General features: G+C 38.7%; 1 protein-coding gene across 1 annotated transcript; it reads right to left on the bottom strand.

Annotated features, from left to right (window-relative positions):
* Positions 1-17,711: 17,711 nt before the first annotated feature.
* Or83a (Odorant receptor 83a) lies at positions 17,712-19,278 on the bottom strand. The gene is made up of 4 exons (XM_065217897.1): positions 18,234-19,278; positions 18,069-18,190; positions 17,851-18,006; positions 17,712-17,786 (listed from the first exon to the last, which is right to left on the bottom strand). The coding sequence occupies exons 1-4, from the start codon at positions 19,276-19,278 to the stop codon at positions 17,712-17,714; spliced, it is 1,398 nt and encodes a 465-aa protein (XP_065073969.1).
* Positions 19,279-22,806: the final 3,528 nt, after the last annotated feature.

Genomic DNA, 22,806 nt, shown 5'->3' with positions numbered 1-22,806 from the left:
AAAGGAGCTGGAAGAAAACCGGGACCGGAGAACAAAAAGACGGAGGGAAAGGTGAAGCGGATGATTAAAGCAAATCCCAACGTCTCAAGCCGTGATTTGGCTAAAAAGATCGGCATGTCGCAGAGCTACGTCCAGAATGCAAAGAAGAGAGCTGGACTACATACATACAAGGTACAGAACTTCCCAAACCGCGATGAGCGGCAACAATCGACGGCTAAAACTCGGGCACGGAAGCTCTACGAGAAGATGCTGACAAAATATGGCTGCTGTGTGATGGACGACGAAACGTATATAAAAGCCGATTTTAATCAAATTCCGGGGTTGGAGTTTTTCACCGGCAAGAGCAAGTTCGATGTGGACGACAAATTTAAGAAGAAGAAAATGTCGAAGTTCGCCTCCAAATATCTCATTTGGCAGGCCATCTGCTCTTGCGGACTGAGGAGTGAGCCTTTCGTGACAAAGGGCACAGTAAGTGGCGAGATCTACAAATCTGAGTGCCTCGAGAAGCGCCTTTTGCCGTTCTTGCAGCAGCACGACGAAGCTCCGCTATTTTGGCCAGATTTGGCATCATGCCACTATTCTAAAAGTGTCCTGGAGTGGTATGAGGCCAATTCTGTCCATTTTGTTCCAAAGGACATGAATCCGCTAAACTGTCCGGAGCTGCGCCCGGTGGAGCAGTACTGGGCAATAATGAAGCGGGAACTTCGGAAGAGCAAGAAGACAGTCAAAGACGAGAAGGACATGTTAAGAAAATGGAAAAAAAAAACTGAGAAACTGGTACCGGATGACACTGTAAAGTCTTTGATGGAGGGCATCAAGCGAAAATGCGTTCAATTTTACCCTCAAGGCTCCATCGATTAACTTTTCTTTTGATTTTTGAAGTAAATATATGTATAAAACTATAAAATTTTTTGGTTTGATTCTAAACATTATAAGAAAATTGGCATGACATTTTCGGTGTCGCAATAATTTCGTGTTCGCCCTTTAGCTCACTCACAGAAACTAACAACACCAGATAGTAGGGTAAAGATTCCCCTGCCTGATAATGGTGTTTGCTTGCGTGGGTGAGTTAACAGTTGAGACAAATCGTCGATTGAAGTGATTGTTTACGAAAGCAGATACGTCGATTTGAATAGTTACGCTTGATTTAGTCCATTCAACCATTTGTTTATTCGCCCATTTGTCTCTCTAAACTCGATGTGAATATGTTCAAAGGAAGATTGATCAGCATCAAAACAACAACAAAGAGTTATGGAAAATTTTGAAATCTTTATTAAAACCAAATTACATTAGATGAACTTAGAGTGATTTTTTTCATCAAGAAAATCGACTTCAGTAGATTAGGTTAATGCTAGAGTTATTCAAGATTGCTTTCATGTCATTGGCCACATCTTGCTGGACCTTATTAATAAATCATTGCAAAATGGACATGTGCCACAAATTTGGAAGGAATCCTTAGTGGTTCCTATTCAAAGAGTTTTGTCCCATCACACATTAGAGAAAATTTTAGAACTTGTTGTATTTGAATAGCAACTCTTTGTTGATACCAGAACAATCGGGAAATCGGGAAGGTCATTCTTGTGAAACCTCGTTGAATTTGGTATTAGCGAAGTGGAAAAATAACTTGGAGTGTACGATTGTTGCTGTTTTTTTGATCTGAAACGCGCTTTTGAAACAATTTCTAGGCTCTTATTGTTAAGAGCAATTAAGCGCTTTGGCATTACGAGTGCTACATATAAATGGTCTGAAAGCTATTTGTCAGACAGAACTCAACGAACCGTTTTTAATTATTCTGTTTCCTGTCCCGTGGGGAATAACCTTGGAGTGCCCCAGGGAAGTGTATTAGGGCCCCTGTAATTTATTATGTATATTAATGACTTGCGACGTGTTTTACGGTTTTGCGATATTAATCTTTTTGCAGATGACACTGTGTTATTCATTGCAGCTAAGGATTTAGATGATGCCGTTTTACACTTGAATGAAGATTTGAGTTCTCTTAGTAGATGGTTGAAATATTAGCAGTTGAAATCAAGCTTGCAAATGCTCATTATAGCTAAAATGCTATTTTCAGATTTATAAAGCTATGCAATATTTTAATAATAATTCGTATCTACAAGATGCAAGAAGAGAAGGTAAAATGTTTGTATGATACATAAAACCTGTCAATTTAGCGTTCAGAGGGTCACAATAGCGATTAGCTGTAACGATGAGCAACGCGATGAGCGAGCAATAAGCGATTATAAAATTCCTATCTGTGACCTTATGAAAGCAAAATTGATAATTGTCTATGTCATACACAAACTGTACCACCCATTCTTGCTTCTTACAAATAAAAATTATCATTATAGTATCTCATAGTTTCATAATTCCAAAAAATAGCATTTTAGCTGTAATGAGCAATTGCAAGCCTGGTTGAAATTTAAGGTAATTTCACGGAATCGATTAAATGAGAACGTCTCTGTTGCAATTGATGATGAGACTTTTGATCACGTTCGGGAGATTAAATATCTTGGCGTGATTGTTGATGACACACTTAAGTTCAACTCTCACATCGACAATGTCATCAAGAAAATTGCCAAGAAGTATGGAATTCTATTTCGACTGAAAAACGATTTAACTATTTCTAGTAAAATACAGCTATACAAATCAATCATCTCTCCTCATTTAGACTTTTGCCCTTCCATTTTATTTCTGGTCAATGAAACACAAATATCTAGATTGATATGTAATAGATTCATTTCCTCAACTTTGATGCTAGACGCCTTACAATGGTAGTCGGTGAAGCAAAGAATTGTATATTTGACTATGGTGTTCATTTTAACAGTAGTTAACGGTTTGTTGCCTCGATATTTTATCGTCGATCTTGTTTTCCGTACTGAGTAACAATGCTATCGACTCCAGGAAGGCAGCTCCCACACCTGGACCCTACTTATCGACCCATGAACTCATGGACCGGGGAACAATGGTTGTAATTCCGTGATCAGAGATTTTATGCCTCAGAAAATCCCGGCGGTGCCGACTGGGATTGAACCCAGGCCCTTTGTCCTAGAGCGGTTATCTGCTGCCATGTCTACTCGGGGGTAAATCTGACCGGTTGCTTCATGCTAGGTTTCTATAATGGCCTGTCTTTAGAGAGCGTATTTCGTTTACAAGGATATCGAATCCATCAGCAGTGTTTGCTCGTTGAAAATTTCACAGAATACACAAACGGTTTCTTTCTAGCTTTGAAGATGGTATTTCCGTATAGCTTTCTGCATCTGAAGTGAAGACATTATTTGTTACAAATTTAACATTCGATTATTTGTGAAGGATTTACCTCCACGGTTTCGCAAACGAAACAAACCATATCAACAGCAAATTTTCATTACGTCGAATGTAACAAAGGTAAACAAAGTCGAGCTATCAGTGTCAATCGATGCTCCTGCTATTACACTATATACTGTCCGAATATAGGATCACATCTCATTTTTAAATTTATTCACCAGTCGAATTGCTTTTTGACGTAATCACCTTCCGATCAAAATAGTTTTCGATGTTACTTAAGTCACCCGATTTCTATGGAGATGCCGTTTGCCTTAAGTAACAGCACTGAGAAACCCGTGAAAAGTGTACTTTCGTCGTTTCGCTTTCTCATTATTAAAGTGAATAAATCGAACTGTTTGTTGCTAAGATGATTTCGGTGGTCCTAAAATGATGAATGGGCTGACGTAATTGATAATTCTCCCGAATATCCTGGTAAATACACTTTGACTTAAGTAGCTTTAGGGGCCACCAAACGACGTATAATAACTTTTGAATCAAAAAACAGTATTTCTTAGCATGAAAGCTAGCGATTTGCTTTTGTATGATTAAAACCCGGCTAAATATGTTAAACATTGCTATCACTATGAGATTATATGTGTTTAATTGGAAATAGGAATAACTTTTCGGTCATCAAAACAAAACTTTATTTTTCTCGGATCGGTGCGAATGTTACTTACGACATAATGAAAATTTGCTCTTGAGTTATTCAAAACAAATCAACTGCAGCTGTATACAATTTCAACTGCAATTGTGTTAACACCACTATACCATCTCCCGAGGGCCTTCTAGCACCAGCTACGAATTCAAATCACCGTTGTGTGGGTGTTTAAGTACCACAAAACTTAGTTCAAAACTATTTAAGATCCTTTGGTACAGAATAATTAGCGTTGAAAATTAAATTCTAAGAGCGAATTTGTTTCAGTTCCAACCTGAATCGGGTATCAAGATTAGGTCTGCTTGTTGCCTTTAAAACGTCAGTGTTAACGTTTGTTTTTGTAACCTGACTTGAGGTTCGTACTGACAATAAGCTCGGGTTTGCGAGAGTTGGAACTGGTTCCATCCTGGATAATAAACAAATTCGCTATTAGATTTTCAGCAGAAAAAAATTATGTGGACCAGCCACTTGATTTTTCGACTTTATTTTAACAACACTAACTATGCTAAAGGTTCAATTTACTTCTTTTCCCTTCGCTATTTTATAGAAAATGACGCGAGCTTTTTGCAATCTGAAATGATGGCTCCCACTTTCTGGTTGGTTTACCCCAAAACTGGTACAATGGGGCTGTTCTACGTGAAGATGTCCCATGCTACAGAAGAGTCAATTGGGTTCTTTAAGGGTATTGAGGTAAATGCATATTCGTAATCTGCATTAAAAATGGAACCCAAACCCAAAATTTCATCAATTTTGGAACACTGGAACTTTTTTAAATAAGATCGATTACATTTGCAAAAATCACCTTATTAGCGCCCCTCGGTGTCACTTTGTATGGGAGCGAGCTGTCAGTTTGTCAGTTCAGGGTCAAACAGTGAAGTTATTGTTTTGCATTAAATATTGATTTAAAAATCGAGATTCAAGTGTGTGAGTTTGAAAAAAATATAGCTGTGCTTAGAAAACGAAGCTCTTTCAGATGATACATAAAAATCACTATATTTTTCAAAATTAAAGAACCCAATTATGCGTTCATCGGCAGTAAAGTTGTATTAAAAATTGCATGCAATTTATGCAAAAATCCGGCCCAAAATTATGCGCTGCGCAGTCTAAACCTAGGGGTGACCACTTTTTACATACACGGCCGTTGAGAACTAACCAATAAGAGAGTCTTTTTACTCAGTTGTATGATATATTTCTAAGAACGCAGATTACTCAGCGCTGAGCAACCTGCGTTTTTAGAAATTGTATCTCTCATACCAACGCAAATCCCACTCCATTCCGCTCATGTACGCTCGTATGTGAATCACATTTGAAGCAGTACCAGCTTAACAGATGCACAACTTTGAAACTAGCTTTGATGCACAAATTGTGTATCGTTAATTAAGATCATATCCCGTCAAATTGATCCAGAACTGCGTTGTTTTGCCATTAGCCGATTCGAAATATACAGCCCCAATCGCATGTTAACAGCCCAAATTGAATAAAAAGCTAATTTGCCTTAATGGTTAATAGCATTAAATCTCAGCCCATCGTGTCCTAATTGAATCCATAATTTCGATTCGAACGCTTGAGAGCGGCGCTTTTCAATTTACCAAGCGAAATGAGCTTGCACCGGATTAATTAATAAGCCTCGGAGGCGACGGAATTGCTTTTACCCGGCGGTAATCCAATGCAGATTTAACGCTTCATCCTTCGATGGGCTATATAGGGATATTCAGGAGTTATAGAAGTAGGTAGACGAAGCGGAACAGAATTTTAATTTTCAAGCTTCGCTACCCCATAACCGACACAGTTTATCACTCTGGCGCTTTGAAGGTACCAACGTTACTATAGCTACCGCACCGAGATGGGTTATTCGTCGAGCGAAAAGTTGTTCTTCATCCGCGTTACGCTCGACGATGAAGTTAATTAATTTTCGTTGAAATATTTCAATCTAGATAGGTAGCAAGAGGCAGAGCCTATAGCAGGCTTTCAGGGGCAATTTCATATACATATATTTTTTTCGCTTTGCACATGGGAGGGGCACCATGTCGGATCTCCATACAAAGTGGTGGTCACAAATATTCTTATGCTTATTCTGTATTATTTTAAAGGTTATGTATACTAGGTGGCTATATTAATTATTAAACAACATTTTGAGATCCTGAAGTATTCTAGGTGGGCGTTGGCCAGATTTGGATTTTGCAGATATAATCCTAAATAGGACCTAGATTATTTAATACTCTAGTAACCTCAAGTCCGTGCTCTGTCACAATGTTTCATTGTGATTAATCAACACTCAAAAGGATAAAATTTCAAATTTGGGGTAAATTTGAAAGAAAGGGAACTTGGAGTGTAGAGCGCACTGCCCACTGGACGATTCTGAAGCCTGGCCAAATGAGTGGGGTATGGGTTTATTTCATTGAACGTCATTTCCAATTTATATACATTCAAACCATTGGCATTTGGTAGTTTAGATACGACAGAGATAGGATGCGGAGGGCCCGCTTAGGGGGAGCGTAACCCATGTTATGGTTTCCATTTATTAAATAGTTCAGATAGGCTAAAAATGACAGGTTTATAGTGAGAGAATGTACCATATTGGGAAAGCATAATGTTCATACTTGAAGGGTTCAGAACGGCTGAGCTGTTCGGTTGTAGTTTGACATTCCTTCAAACCCAATTTGGCTCTAGAACAATTTTAAACTTGTTCTGCATTATTCACAAGTTGCAATTATTGTGAAAAAAAAAACTCAATATAAAGTAGCTTTATACAATAAAATAGAAATGCCAAAATCTTACCGAGTAGTTGCTGTTCTGATTTCGGTATAGTTTGTTGAGATCGGGTATAGTTTCTGAGCATGGATTCCCATTTTTAAATAACTCAGATTAGCACAGAGTAATACATTCAAAGTGTTTTTATGTTACTTCATACGTGAAGTTAGCGATTTTCAGAGTTGGTTGGAAATGCTAACATGAAGCTTTAGTGTGATGATTTATTAGCTAGAGAATGATCTTTAGAAGAGGGTAGGTGGATAGTTCCGTTAGAGTACGGCAGTATGGCAGCAGTATATCTTCAAAAAACTGTCGCATTAAGGGGGTATTCCCAATCTTTTGCCTTTTTTCGGCCTGTTTTTCAATTAATTTTTTTTCAAGGAAAATGAATAGTAATGCGCCTAACTCTTTGGGATTCTTGTTTATTGAACATTAAAGTTTACAAATAAATTTTTTTCGACATAAAAAAAGACATTATTGACGTCACAAAATGGTGGCAAACAGACCCCTGTTCGCCGCAAACGCCTGGACGGGCGAAGACTTTTCTCTGGAACGGCTTCATCTGAAACAGATTTCGTGATGAAATTATAATCTGCATAAGATTCTCTGGAGCTTCTCCCGTTGGCAGCAAAAAATCTTGCAAATTAACAAAATGGCGGCCATATGAAAAAACAGGCGATTTTTAGCCCGCTTTTTTGCAGCTTTAAGGTGCTTCAAACAATGTTAAATGTTAATATTTTTGGCTGAAAGTGGGAGAAGCTCCAAAGAATTTAATAAGGAACAAAATGCGCAAAGATTCAAGTCAATATCTCTTATAGTTTCTGAGAAAAATCTTCGCCCGATAAAAAAAATGTGGTTTCGAGAAAAACGCGTTTAAAGTTTTGACTTTAGTTAAAACCATTTGGGGGTTCTTACCATTAGTCAGCTATGCCTGGACACCGAATTCGCTGATCGGAAAACGGCTTGGGGGGATGAAAGTTTATAGTCTAAAGTACAAAAAAACGTGAAAAAAAAAAATTTGATTTTTTGAAAAAAAAAGATCGGGAATACCCCCTTAATGGCCCTTCGCTCATTTTCAACTTCTATTCAATTTTCATACTGCCGTACTCTAACGGAACTATCCACCTACCCTCTTCTAAAGATCATTCTCTAGCTAATAAATCATCACACTAAAGCTTCATGTTAGCATTTCCAGCCAACAGAGTAATAGTTTTATTGCTAGGGAACTTTCTTTTGGGATCGTCTTTTCTTCATACAATTCTCATTATTCATACTATATTAAGCATGATCAGTCTTAGAAAATGTGATATATTTGAGCCCAGTTCTAGATTAGTTTGTTATTAATATCTTTTGAATTGCGCTCGTGAGAGGTTTAAAATTTCCTTTAACTAAGTTAAATAACAATAGACTACTATATGCGTTTAAATCTTATTTTTATTATTACGTTTAAATCTTGGACTTCACAATTAATTACAATTAATCTTCACTCACACAGCTACAGCTAATCTTCACAAATTTAAACAGCTACAATTTTGCTAAAGACCACTTTCTGAATGCAAGGTAATTCATTATTAATTAATTTCACTTTTGATAACTTTCTTAAATGATCAATCGACAGCTTTCAGGGCAATACTGCGTTTTGCACAAATAAGCCTGGATTTTTTGCCTTATTATTTGCGCCAAGTGCACGAATGTTGGCTGCTGAGCAGTTTATGGAGCATATAAGAAGAATATCATCTGGATAGTTAAATAATAACTAATTATCCTGATGTTCAATCCAACTGCAGCCTTCAGAAAAGTTGCAACTGAGAAAATTTCACATTACTGCAGACAGCAAACTTTTCCGCAGGAATAGACTGATGAGCTGGGTGGAGAAAAATCGATATCTTTTCAGGATTATTTTGGTTTTCTCCTCACAACTACCATGGAACAGAACACATTTGATGTTATCGTCGAATTTTCCTTAGAATCATCTTTTTTTCACCAGAATATTATGTTGTTTTTTTTTCTTGATGTGGTTTCCGTCGATCTTCATTTCCGTACTGAGTATAATTGCTACCGACGCCAAAGAGGCAGTTCCCACACCTGGACCCTACCTTTCGACCCATCAACTCATAGACCGAGGATCAACGGCTTTGGTTCCCTGCCGAAGCGTGATCAGGGATTTCATGCCTCAGAAAATCCCGGAGGTGTCGACTGGGATTGAACTCAGGCCTTTTGATGTGGGAGGCAATCACGCTTATCACTGCACCACCAGCACCACTGTGAAATTTTCTGTAACTTCCTTTTTTCCTTCTCTTCCTTTGAATTTTTGCCTAGAAATTCTTATCAGCTTTATTTTGATAGATCCACGAATGAAGATTTGTTCTTCAAGTATGAGGCTGTGTTGGTGAATTTTCTCTTAAGTTTTACAGATATCAATATTTAAAATAATCCTGCTTTTCCATCTTACTTATAGCTGACAGACAAGAAATTGATCATAACATCTAGTCGAAAATCAGTCAATCAACAGTCAGTCCGCATCGTGCTCTCTTGCCGTGCGGATCTATTTGCTTTTTGCTGGAAGAAGTGTTACTACTACCTAAAGCTACAAAAAATTTAAACAGCACTTTTCAGTGCTCAACCTGTAAAATGTTCAACCCTTATTCCTCTTCGATCCTTGTTTGGGCAGGTAATCCTTCTTGGATATCGATTTGGAAAATTCCTCTTCGATCCTTCAGATTCTTATAGTAATCTGCTTGGAAGTCGATTTGGATAAAAATTTACTGCCGCCATGGCGCCTAAACGCAAAAGAAAGGGGCAAACTCTTGATCCCCCTTCTGATGAAATTAATTTGAGTAATCAATTTGATTTGATCACGGATGATGAGAATGATCCATCATCCAAGAAAAATTCTTGTAAACTTTCCCGGCTTAATGCCAAGAAGGAAAAGATTCCCTTTATTGTGATAACCACTTCCGATTTCCATGCTCTTTGCATGGAACTTTGAACTGCTCTTCGCATGGAACTTTTGAAGTTAAATTTTCACTACAAATTGGACGTCGGGGTGAATGCCGTGTATTGGCTGAAACCTTTGACGGATTTAAATGTCTTCTCAAGTATCTTACTGAAAAGCAGCACAAATTTTTTACTTACGACACCAAAACTGAACGTGTGTTCAAGGTTGTCATGAAAGGACTGCCCAGTGGTGAATCCCTGGATCAGATCAAAGATGAACTGGCAAAATTACTTGGAGTTGTGCCACTCCAAGTAATCAAAATGAAAATGAAATCCCATCCTGGCGATTCGTGCAACGGGATTTCTAATGATTTTTATTTAGTTCACTTCAAGTCTAGTGAACTAAACAACCTTAAGGCCTTAGAAAAAGCTAGCCTTATGCTCCATGTCCGAGTGAAGTGGGAACACTACAGGAAGACTGGAGGAAATTTCCAAAACCTCACTCAGTGCCGTAAGTGCCAGGGATGGGGTCACGGAACTAACACTTGCTACATGCCAGCTAAATGCATGAATTGTGGTGATTCCTCTCACGCAAAGGACGACTGTCCTGTGAAGGAAGATCCTAAGAAATTAAAATGTTCAAATTGTGGTGAAAACCACAAATCTAATTTTTGGGAATGTAAGACTCGCAAAGCGATCCTACAATCTCGTTCAAACCGCCAGGTAGGAAACGCTCCACGTTTCCGACCAGGTACAAATTCCTCTGCTGTTAACAACGGTCAGCGAGGAACAAATTCTACATTCGTACCTGTAGGTACAAATATCACCCCTGCTTCAAATGTTTCATGTGTACCTACTGCCCTCGCTGCTAACAATGTTCAGCGAGTTAATGGAGCTACCTATGCTGCTATTGCAACGGGTAGAAATCAAAATACTAACCAACGTAATTCTAACGGAAATTTTGACAATTTCAACTTAGGAAGTATTACTGCCCCTAAAATGGAATTTTTACAGAATTCATTAATTGATATGATTTCTGATATGCTTAAATCTAACTCCATGTTTGATGCTATTCAAACTGGAGTAAAATTTGCGAATAATATTGTCATGACTTTAAAATTCAGTAATGGATTTTAAAGCTTTAAATATTTTAAATTGGAATGCTCGATCTTTTAAGGATAATGAAGAAGAGCTATTTAACTTTTTGAGAGTTCATAACGTGCATACTGCCGTTATTACTGAAACGTTCCTTAAACCTTACCATAAGGTTAAGAAGGACGCAAATTATTTGATTTATAGAAATGATCGTTTTGATGAACCCTGTGGTGGCGTTGCCATCATTGTTCATAGACGAATCAAACATAAAATTCTTTTTTCATTTGAAACCAAAGTTTTTGAAACTTTGGGAGTTTCTGTGGAAACAAAATTTGGACAACTTACGTTTATAGCTGCCTATTTGCCATTCCAATGCGTAGGCCAGCAAAAGAATTTTCTCGAGGGTGACCTCCAGAAACTTACCCGTCATAGGTCTGAATTCTTCATTATTGGTGATTTTAATGCAAAACACCGCTCATGGAATAATGCTCAAAGCAATTCCAATGATAATATTCTGTTTGATGATTGTTCTGTAGGTTATTACACTATTCAATATCCAAACAGCCCAACAGCAAGAAATCCCTCCACTATTGATTTGGTCTTAACTGATTCATGTCAAATTTGTAGCCAATTGGTCACCGATGCTGACTTCGGTTCTGATCACCTTCCAATAACTTTTGAAATATCCCAAGAAATAATTTCTAATCCCAACAGCTCTACTTTCAATTACCATAGAGCTGATTGGGAGCAATATCGAACATTTATGGAATATAACTATGCAAACCAAAGATGAAATTAATTATCCTCTTGAATCTCTGACTACTTCTATAGTTGAAGCAAGAGCTGCCTCAGTACCAAAATGCGAGGTTAAATTCGATTCAATTATAATAGACGACGATCTTCAGCTATTGATCCGTCTAAAAAATGTCCGTAGGAGACAATATCAAAGAACGCGCGATCCTGCCATGAAAGTTATCTGGCGGGATTTGCAAAAACAAATTAAAAAGCGATTCTCTGCCCTGAGGAACAAAACTTTTGAAAATAATGTTTCTAAGTTAGACTCGAGTTCCAAATCCTTTTGGAAACTCACAAAAATTTTGAAAAAACCTCAAAAGCCAATTCCAGCGCTTAAAGAAGGTGGTAAAATTTTGATCACAAATTTGGAAAAAGCTCAGAAACTTGCTAAGCAATTCGAGAGTTCCCATAATTTCAGTTTGGGTCTTACTAGTCCTATTGAGAATCAGGTCGCTCGGGATTATCTCAATATTTTCTCTCGGGAAAATATTTTTGATGATTCCTGGGGGACTGATTTGGACGAAGTAAGGTCTATAACTAAAAAGTTTCAAAATATGAAAGCTCCAGGTGATGATGGAATTTTCTATATCCTCATCAAAAAACTCCCAGAGAGTACCTTGTCTTTCTTGGTAAAATTATTTAACAGATGTTTCCATTTGGCATACTTTCCTGATAAATGGGAAAATGCTAAACTTGTTCCAATTTTGAAACCGGATAAAAATTCAGCTGAAGCTTCTAGCTACCGCCCAATAAGTTTGCTTAATTCAATAAGTAAACTTTTTGAAAAGATAATTTTGAATAGAATGATGCTTCACATCAATACGAACTCAATTTTTGCAGATGAGCAGTTTGGATTTCGCCATGGGCATTCAACTACTCATCAACTCTTAAGAGTTACCAATTTAATTCGTTCAAACAAATCGGAAGGCCGCTCAACTGGAGTTGCTCTTCTAGACATAGAAAAAGCATTCGACAGTGTTTGGCATGAAGGTTTGATTGCTAAATTGAAAAAGTTTAATTTTCCACTTTATATAATGAAATTAGTTCAAAATTATTTAACTGACAGAACTCTGCAGGTAAATTATCAAAATTCCAAATCAAATCGACTACCTGTTAGAGCAGGAGTTGCTCAGGGTAGCATTCTTGGGCCTATATTGTATAACATTTTCACTCCGGACCTCCCTGATTTGCCTCAGGGTTGTCACAAATCTTTGTTCCTGGTCAAACCAAGTGAAATATCTTGGATTAATACTTGACCAAAAATTAACTTTTAAAGATCACATTGAGGGCATTCAAGCCAAATGTAACAAATATATAAAATATTTGTATCCTCTTATAAACAGGAAATCCAAACTTTGCCTGACGAATAAACTTCTAATATTTAAACAAGTTTTTAGACCGGCCATGCTTTACGCTGTGCCAATATGGTCTAAATAGTTGTTGCACTACCAGGAAAAAATCACTTCAAAGGATTCAGAACAAAGTTTTGAAGATGATTTTGAAGTTGTCTCCCTGGTACAGTACTACCGAAGTACATAGAATTTCGAATGTTGAGACTTTAGAACAAATGTCCATCAAAATAATTAATAATTTCAGGCAAAAGTCGTAGCAATCCTCAATTGCATCGATTAATTCCCTTTATACTTAGATAAGATTTAGTTTAACGGAACTATCCACCTACCTTCTTCTAAAGATCAATCTCTAGCTAATAAATCATCACACTAAAGCTTCATGTTAGCATTTCCAACCAACTCTGAAAATCGTTAACTTCGCGTATGAAGTAACATAAAAACACTTTGAATGTAACAACTCAAGGCGGGAGTAGCCGTCAACAATGCTGATGATGGTACAGCACGCAACTACCACCCTACTGCTTTCTCTCTGAGATGATCACGTTGGTCATGACGAGATGAGCAACACAATAGTTGGGTAAAGAAGAACTGCATTATAACACACCATCGACTGGAAATGCTCTCGCAACGTGGGGCTTTAGGTAGTGATGAAAACGTCGCTAGAACTATTCCACAGCCGCAGTCAGTTTATGAGCAAAAAGAGGGACGCACATTTTTGCCTGTGGACTTGGAGACATTGAAGTATGTCCCCGCGTACATCGTACGGGTTAGGCAAAAATGTGCGTCTATCTCTAAAAACTGTCGCATTAATGGCCCTTCGCTCATTTTCAACTTCTATTCAATTTTCATACTGCCGTACTCTAACGGAACTATCCACCTACTCTCTTCTAAAGATCATTCTCTAGCTAATAAATCATCACACTAAAGCTTCATGTTAGCATTTCCAACCAACTCTGTTTAAAATACTGAATTGCCAAGGCAGGAACAATGTAAACACACTTAGATATATATCATAACAATTAAGGCTGGTAAGTTACTGTAGTAACTGGAGCACCTAGGTTAAAATGAAATGTAAATTATTTTGAATTTAGAAAAAATAAAGAGTTAAAAAAAAAGTCGATCAACAGCAGAGAAATTTTTGAACATTTTAATTTATTTTCGAAGTGTTAATTTTAAGTGAAAATTCACAAAATGGAAGATTTGTTTGGTGTAAAGCTTGTGAAATTTTATCATTTATTTACATAGTTGGAGATGCTTAACGTCAAATATCAGACTTAAAGTGGTCATATTATTTTTTTTATTTAAATCACTGGTATTTTTTATCAGAAAGTGAATTTCAGTCAGGTACGTTAACCATGATCGATCAGAAAGTGGTCAAAGGATATCTTATGATGGAGCACCATGCGTATCCATAATTATTTAAGATATTTAACATTTTTGTTCGCAATTAGTAAATTTTTAAGGCATACAATTTAAAAAAAAAACTGTTTTTGGTCCTCAATTTGGCTAAAATCGAAGACATCATATCAACTTTGCAAAATCCAAGCGACAGATACAATAGCTCTGCGCTTGAGTGACGGTGGAAGCAACGCGTAGAAAAATTAGCAAATACACAAACCTGAGGATGTAATCTTTGCTATCAAATTCGTTCGAAGCATTTACCTTTGAGCGGCAGATGACGCGATTGTACCTGTCTCATAGCGTTCGTAAATGGAAGAGTTGCCAGTCTTCTTGATTTGTTGTCTTCGCTAGAATGCACTAAAGTTTAATGTTTTTTAATATAAAATCGGGCTAAAAATTTTCGAGTAATCCAATTCTGTGAACAGATTTCATATGTAAACCGGTTTAAACATAAAGAGAGAGAGAAGGAGTAGTAATTTTCATTTAATTCCACTACCTTATTTACTTACCCTTGACAGATACGCGTATTTCGTCTACAATGTGCAGACTTCTTCAGTGTCTTATACTAATAGTTGAGTATTAGTACAAGACACTGAAGAAGTCTGTCAAGGATAAGCAAATAAGGTAGTGGAATTAAATAGAAATGACTAATCCTATTCCAATAAGACGCCCACATTCATCAGGATTCGGTTCAAAAAGTTCGCGGTCATTGCCGAAATCGTATATCTATCCAGCGGGACACGGGTTTTCCGGAAAGCTTTCAGGTACGTTCAAAATCCTTAAAGGTACGCTATGGTATACTATTGGTACATTAAAAAACACGTAACAACTTTGAAATTCGTTGAGTTTGTCCCGCTGTATACATTGACATTGATATGAAGCTTTTATAAAGCTTGCCATAAAAAAAACACGCACACACACACATGTATACATTTTCCGTTATGCTATGTTATCACATCTATGACACAAACGTCATTCCCATATACTTTGCGTGAAGCCGAAAAATCCTGGTTCTCTGGTTCGATCGAACCAGAGAACCAGGATTTTTCGGCTTCACGCAAAGTATATGGGAATGACGTTTGTGTCATAGATGTGTATGTTATGTTTTGGTATATGACAATTGGTCATCAGGGCCCATAATCGAAAATATGTTTTTCACGCCATATTATAGCCTTTCGGTACACCTCGATGCACGAGAAAGGCAAAAATCTGAACCTAAATATAATGCCTTCCCGTTTTTGACACCACAACTTAGACAGTTATTTTCCCCCTAGTTTTGTACAATAAATTTTTGGAAATTTTTTCGATACATTACCAGCCATCTCAGATCTATAAAGGTCAATTCAGTAATGTTATCCAATTGATCTAGTGTTTGGTGGATTTTAGAGATATAAATTAATCCGAAAAATACGTGTTGCCAAAAACCGGAAGGTACTGTCCCAAGTAACACTTGCAACATCTTGCATGAAAAATAAAAAAAATCCAGTTGTAAATAAGTTATAAATTAATTGCTTTTAAAACATCCTGTTTTAGACGCGCTTTATTGTTGTTTGTGAAGTATTCAACCTTTCTGACAAGCACTTGTTATCTTGAAGTTATAATTCGATATTGCATGTCTCAATTACCAGTTTATAACTCATTTATAACTAATGGTATTTGGTGAAAACTGGCTAGCCTTATGTACAACATGTTTTCATATGTCATTATTAGAAACATGAATACATCTGAGATATAACTTATTTATAACATGTTATTAACAAGGTTGCAAAGACTCATTTCAGCTAAAACAATGTTTTTCTAAATTATGAAATAATTAGATGCCATGATCAAATTTTGAATTGGTAGGATACAAGAAGAGGTCGCAAAGAATGTGTTTGACATATTAAACCTGTTTATTTCACTTCATGAGAGTCACAATCAGCGATTTTTCACAAACTCACTCATTCACTCACTCACTCACTCACTCAGCGACCAGCAAATCGCTGATTGTGACTCATAGAAAGCAAAATTTACAGGTTTTATGTTTCCAACGTATACATTGTAACCTCTTCTTGTAAGTTACAAGTAAAACATGCCATCATACCATCTTTTGGTTTTATTATTTCGAAAAACATTATTTTAGCTGAAATGAGTCTTTGCAACCTTGGTTATTAATAAGTTATATTTCAGTTGTACTCATGTTTCCAGCAATGCAACAAACTGCACTACAATATGGCTGACGAATGAAGCAATGTATAGAATGAAAAAAACATTTAATTTGTGCTTTTAACATCACATGTACGTTTTGTAAAAGAGAAAAGTAAGATAATTAAAAAAGAAAGTTGATATTCTATTTGTTTTTATTTTTTGCAAACTTGTTGAATTTTATCCAGGATTTTTAAGCAATTCAATTTATTATATTGAGCTTTTTCTAAGAGCCACTGAGTTTTTTAGAAGTAGAATGTAAAGATTTACCATAAATTTGCAACCGCATAAATGTTTGCAGTACAGAATATTAGTTTAGGAACTTTATACGCAGGATAAAATTCCTCAGAAGAATAAGTTGTGTAAATTGATGATAAACAAATTCCATTCGTAGGAAGGATGAAATTAATTTACAACATGTCCAATACAGTAGGTTGCGTTATAGTCATAAATTAGTTGCGCAAGTCAAGCATATGTTATATATAGATCCCACCTCTTGCGCTTTTTTCGGTATAAATAAGTTGTATATAAGTGACTTGACGTAAATGTTTACCGCTGATATTGTCATAAATAAGTTATGTAAACCCGTTTATGACAAATTGTGTTACTTGGGGTACCAGCAATCCGGCGATATTCATACAAAAATCGATTTATTAACACACACATTTTCTTAGCTCATCGGGTTGAGTTGACTGCTCGGCACTCTACACTTTGAAATGAAGTTTGACTTAAGAATTATTTTATACTCTGATCACGCCTTCCTTTGGAAGGGAAGTAAAACCGTTGGTCCCCAGTACATGAGTTTATGGGTCGATTGGTAGGGTCCAGGTGTGGGAGCTACAACGGCGCCGGTGGTATAGTGGTAAGCGTGATTACCTCTCACCCCAACAGGCCTGGGTTCAATCCCAGTCGGCACCGCCGGGATGTTCTGAGGCATAACATCTCTGATCACGCCTTTCTTCGGATGGGAAGTAAAGCCGTTGGTCCCCGGTTCATGAGTTGATGGGTCGATAGGTAGGGTCCAGGTGTGGTAGCTGCCTTCCTGGCACGTCGGTAGCATTGGTGCTCAGCACGGAAAACAAGATCGACGGAAAAAACAAACCAAAGGAAAAAAAAAAAAAAAGGTGTGGGAGCTGCCTCCCTGGTGTCGGTAGCATCAGTACGTAAAACAAATCAAACAAACAAAAAACAAAATTTATATACTCTTGTTACATCACAAGAAATAGGTCAAAGTTGGTTCAATCCACGAATCGACGATGTCCACTCTGCAGTTTTTTGAGCAACGTGTAGTAGGAAAATGCAGTCTTTAAAACCTGTAATTATCAATCAAATGGGTAATAGCTAAGGCAATCTCCGAACCAACTTCAGTTTGCTCACTGTAAAGTACGTTTCAAAGTCCAAACGATACATCTTGAATGCGGTTAGCTTCAATGCTTTCTGGGAAGCCATCAATATAAATACGACCCTTCGTCGAAACGTGGCACCGCCCTCGTACCAGGGTGTTGTCATCAGGGCATCGCCGACTTTGGAACTCTGGAATAGATCCAAACATGTTTAGTCTCGTCGGAATGCTTTAGTGTGTCTTTGATAATTACCTGATTTATCAACGTTTGACCAAGATAGCAAAACAAAAAAAGCTCCGTCATAGTCAGCACGAAATATTCCATAATATTCATCAGCTTCATGGCGCTCAGGCTGTCCTGTTGAAATGGATTAACTATTCAGAATTTAAATAATACATTTATAAGTAGCTCCTGTACATACCACTGTTGCCATGTAGGATAGCACACAAAGCAAACTCAACATCTGTCCAAGCTTGAGCATTACGAACGGATGGTAGCACTCTTCTAGCTGATGGCAAAAGTTCAAAAGCATTGCGTGGTGATCTATGCATGCATCCAAGGCCGTTACCAAGTCATCCTGTAACTTTTCCAAATATTGATGCTTTATTGGCAACGGAGCAAACGCCTTGGTTGCCGTCTTCGGTGCTTGGCCCAACTCCTCCAAAAACACTTCATTTATGTAGTAGTGGCTCGGTTCGCGTAGAATCTTCTCCTGATCCGCTTGGAGGGCAGCCAGCGTAAATCGGTTGCCGCCTCTATTTATCATCGCCGTGTAATAGACATTGTTCAGACTACAGCATAGTATGTCGAACTGACCGCAAACAGTAAAGATGTACATCATTAGAAGTGCCCCGGTCATCCCGTATACGATTCCAACCTGAAGCTGGCCAAGAACTTGTCCGAAGAATGCCAACTCGTACATCGGCGAATGGCGAACGTCGAACGGATACCAACACTGAAGGGGCAGCACTTTTTCTTGTTGCAAAATTGGAAAGATTGCCCAGTGCAGTGTTCCCAGTACGCAGGTTACGATCCAGATTTTGAATAACCGTATAAAGTGCCGCCTGGATGACTCAAACTTAATGTACGTTAGACCGGCTGCTGATCGCTGCTTGAACATTTCCTTCAAGATTTTGATGAGCTCGACGTTTTTTCGATAGTACAGTTGAAAGTATAGGTTTATCAGAAGCATAAGGCAGTAGATGATTGCGCTCACCATCACCAGAAACAGATCGTTGAAGTTGTCCAAACTATCCAGCACCGTTTTGATGTGAAATACAGCAATGTGCAGACAAATGAATTGCCAAAAAATGAAGTAAAGCACGTTCAGAATCGATGAAATCCGATAACGGCCTCGAAGCCATGCCGGTAGAAGCGTATCGTATTCGTACGGCCACAATGCCACGGATTGCATGAGAGAGAAAATTATGCTCAAATCCCGTTCCAGTTCGGTTCGTCCCATTACGGAGATCTTCTGCCAGGAAATGTTAATTAACGATGGCGATGTGCGTCAGCGATGTTTGTCTTCTTATAGAATCAATTCTGATTTAATTCACCGACGGTTTAACCCCTTCTGAAGCGTCTGTATGTAAGTATACTAATGCGACACAAGTCGTTCCGATGTGACCAAGGAAAAGCAGTTAATTATGAGCGGTTATTGTCGCTTAGGGTAAGTTGGGCTACATTGGACTCCCTAGTAAATGCTGTAGTCAGGATCGTTAAATGCATGGAATTTTAATGATTGACTCTGCAATGTTTTTCAATTGCATGCATGCATGTTTATCCGCAGCCTGATTTTGTGTCATGCTTTTTCCCATACCTATTACAGGTACTGTCACCACGGTGTATTTGTTATAGTAACATTAAAAGAAAAGAAAATCGGTTTTCTCGAAACCTTCACCTTTTGAAAGAGGGGACTTTTTCCGTCATTTTGACACTGTGACTTAAATATTTAATCGGGTGGTCTTGATCAATTTTATTCTCTCTCGGTATTTTCCATGCACAAAAGCTGCGAGAATAGTGACTCCTAGAAATAAATTAAAAATGCGGTCAGAATGGATGTTCTATGATCAGGATCACAAGCGTGTCGTGAAAGCGTTCAAGCGGAATCCCAATGCTTCGGTCAGGGAAGTGGCCAAAAAGTTGAATCTGTCCAAGTCTTTCGCTCAGTGAGCCAAGGACCGGGAGGGACTGCATACGTACAAAAAGCAGAAGGCTCCAAATCGTGACGAACGGCAAAATACGGTGGGAACCCAGATGCTGACGAAGCCTCATTTTCTCACCATGGATGATGAGACTTACGTCAAGGCGGACTTCCGGCAGCTTCCGGGGCTACTGTTCTTCACCGCCTAGCACAAGTTTGATGTTCTGGGGGAAGTAAGGAAGCATAAACTTTCAAAGTTTGCCAAGAAATACATGATTTGGCAAGCGATCTGCTCATGTGGTAAACGGAGCGCGCCGTTCGTGACTACCGGGACTGTAAACGGGGAGATCTACCTCAAGTAGTGTCTACAGAAGCGTCTGCTTCCTCTGTTGAAGCAACACGAGCGCCCTACGATCTTCTGGCCAGATCTAGTTTCGTACCACTATTCAAATGTTGTCCTGGAGAGGTATGAAGCCAACGGGGTCACTTTCGTACCCAAGGACATGAACCCCCCAATGCACCGGAACTAAGGCCCATCAAAAAATACTGGGCTATTATGAAGCAGGCACTACGGAAGCATCCCAAGGATATCAAATCGGAGGAAGACATGAAGAAAAAGTGGGTTTCCGTACAGAAGTAGCTGCAGCCAGATGTTGTACAGAACCTAATGAGTGGAGTTAAGCGTAAGGTGCGAGCGTACGGTTATGGTATTGAAGTTTAATGAAATAAATATGCCAAAAACTTAGTAATGGGTTATATTTTATTGTCTGAAAGTTTGAAAAGGATCGGTCAACTAGGTAATTTACTACAGAGTTTTTTTTTCCGCGATGCAATTTGATGTGGAACACCCTTTAAACCATGCTTGGCTTACACAGTTTTGGTCACGAACTGCTCATTTGCTAATAACGAACCGCTTATTTGCTAATAACCTTCTTTTTCTGAGCCACCTTCCGCTTCCAGCAGCAAAAACTTAACGCAACCATCCGATACAACCTCGCCTTCTGAAAACGACGTAGTAAGCTCGATGTCTTCTGAACTCTGGATGAACCAATCTGCTTTTCAATCGGGACGCATCGTGGAAAGCTTTATGGAAGCCCCCTGTTCCTCTAACTCAGTCGTGCTTATTCCTGTCAGTGTTTATCATAGTCGTCCTGGCCCTGAGTTTAGATGTGGATTGGGGGTCTTCCAACTTGCTAGAACAGGCGAGTACCGTTCCGATTCAAATTTCGGACGATTCAAATTTCGGACACTTTCATTTTTAATTAAATATTACATCCAGTTAGAAACAAAGTAATAATGTTAGATGACCGTGGAGGGCACTAGTCAAAAAAATTTAAAATTTACAAGACATGTGGATCATATTCGACCGAGATAATCAACTTTTAAAAGTGTCCGAAATTCGAGTTTAAGTGTCCGAAATTTGAATCGGCACGGTACATAATTAATAGTGCAAATACGATGTCTGATGCCGATCCAAATTTCAGCAACTTGAATGCCGCCGAATCAACTCTCGTACCTCGGAGCCCGGAACGCGCCGTAGAAAGCCTCGTGGAAGCCCCCAATCCCATCCGTCTCAGTCCAGCCATTTGCTGCCGCCGCTCACCATAGTCGTTTCGGACCTGTAGTCGGATGTGGAGAGGGGGTCTTCCAACCCAGTCACTATGGCGAGTATCCGCATGGGATTCTTAATGTTCATTCGCTGCCTGATGCTTCCGTGATTTCCAGGGAGAACAGACGTTAGATTGTAAGCCGCAAGCTGGACATCGTGATTTTCTTCCAAAACGCCGGTGGAATGAATTCTGATGTTGACGACTACCGGCTTGCTGTGTCGGATCGTTGCTATGATGTGATTGTCCTATGTGAGACGTGGCTAGATTCGCGAACGCTTTCCAGCCAGGTGTTCGGATCCGATTATGAGGTTTTTCGTTGCGATCGGAATCCAAACAACAGCTGAAAATCTACTGGTGGTGGCGTTCTTGTGGCTGTCCGGATTGGAGGCGAGTGCAATCGAAAATGAATCGTGGAACAGTGTGTAACAGGTTTGGACAGCCATTAAACTGGGCGATCGCACATTATTTTTGTGCGCATTGTACATGCCTCCAGATCGAGTTCGTGATCTTGAACTCATCGAAATTCACTGTCAATCAGTCTTCACAGTAATGGAAAGAGCGACTCCAATTGATGAGCTATCCATTTTTGGGGACTTTAACCTAGCAGGCGTTTCGTGGAGACCATCCCATAGCGGCTTCCTCTATCCAGATCCAGAACGTTCTGTATTTCATGCAGAAGCTATCGGCCTTCTCGATAACTATAGCGTAGCAACGCTTTCTCAAATTAACCACGTAGTCAACGAGAACAACCGTAGTTTGGACCTCTGCTTCGTGAGCACTCAGGCAATGCTCCGTTCATTTCCACAGCACCTTGTCCACTAGTTAAGCTTGTTCCGCACCACCCTCCTCTGATTGTCACTGTTGAGGACAATCTCGTTCGTGATTTCGATAGTCTTCCTGCTGCGGTTTCTTATAACTTTCGAAAGGCCGACCATCGAAGCATTGTAGATGTGTTGCCAAACATGGACTGGGAGAACATTCTCAATCATGACGACGTTGAGGCCGCTGCGCAAACTTTTTCTCATGTCCTGAAAAGAATTCACCGCAAAAACTCTCACCCTCCCTGGCAGACGATTGAGCTGCGTAGTTTGAAATCGACCAAGAGAGCAGCATTGAGAAGATTTACGAAGTATCTACGTGAGGCTTAATCACGAGTATCAGCGAGCCAGTCGTCGATGCTTTCTGCGATTGCAACGAGGTATTCAGCGTAACCTTAAACTACACCCGAAATCCTTCT

Source organism: Ochlerotatus camptorhynchus, unplaced genomic scaffold (genome assembly GCF_037179485.1).
Source record: "Ochlerotatus camptorhynchus isolate MF236.1 unplaced genomic scaffold, CSIRO-AGI_Acam_v1.1 ptg000081l, whole genome shotgun sequence".
In the NCBI taxonomy this organism is placed as follows: Eukaryota; Metazoa; Arthropoda; class Insecta; order Diptera; family Culicidae; genus Ochlerotatus; species Ochlerotatus camptorhynchus.
This window is presented reverse-complemented; position numbering and strand designations above follow the sequence as displayed.

What these genes read in the sequence shown, in the direction of transcription:
- Or83a (XM_065217897.1), bottom strand. Translation starts at nt 19,278, where the DNA reads ATGGGACGAACCGAACTGGAACGGGATTTGAGCATAATTTTCTCTCTC. An exon ending in CTACATGGCAACAGTGGTAT is followed by an intron (nt 18,191 to 18,233) that starts GTACAGGAGCTA and finishes AATTCTGAATAG; the next exon opens with TTAATCCATTTCAACAGGAC. An exon ending in ACTTTGAAACGTACTTTACA is followed by an intron (nt 17,787 to 17,850) that starts GTGAGCAAACTG and finishes TGATAATTACAG; the next exon opens with GTTTTAAAGACTGCATTTTC.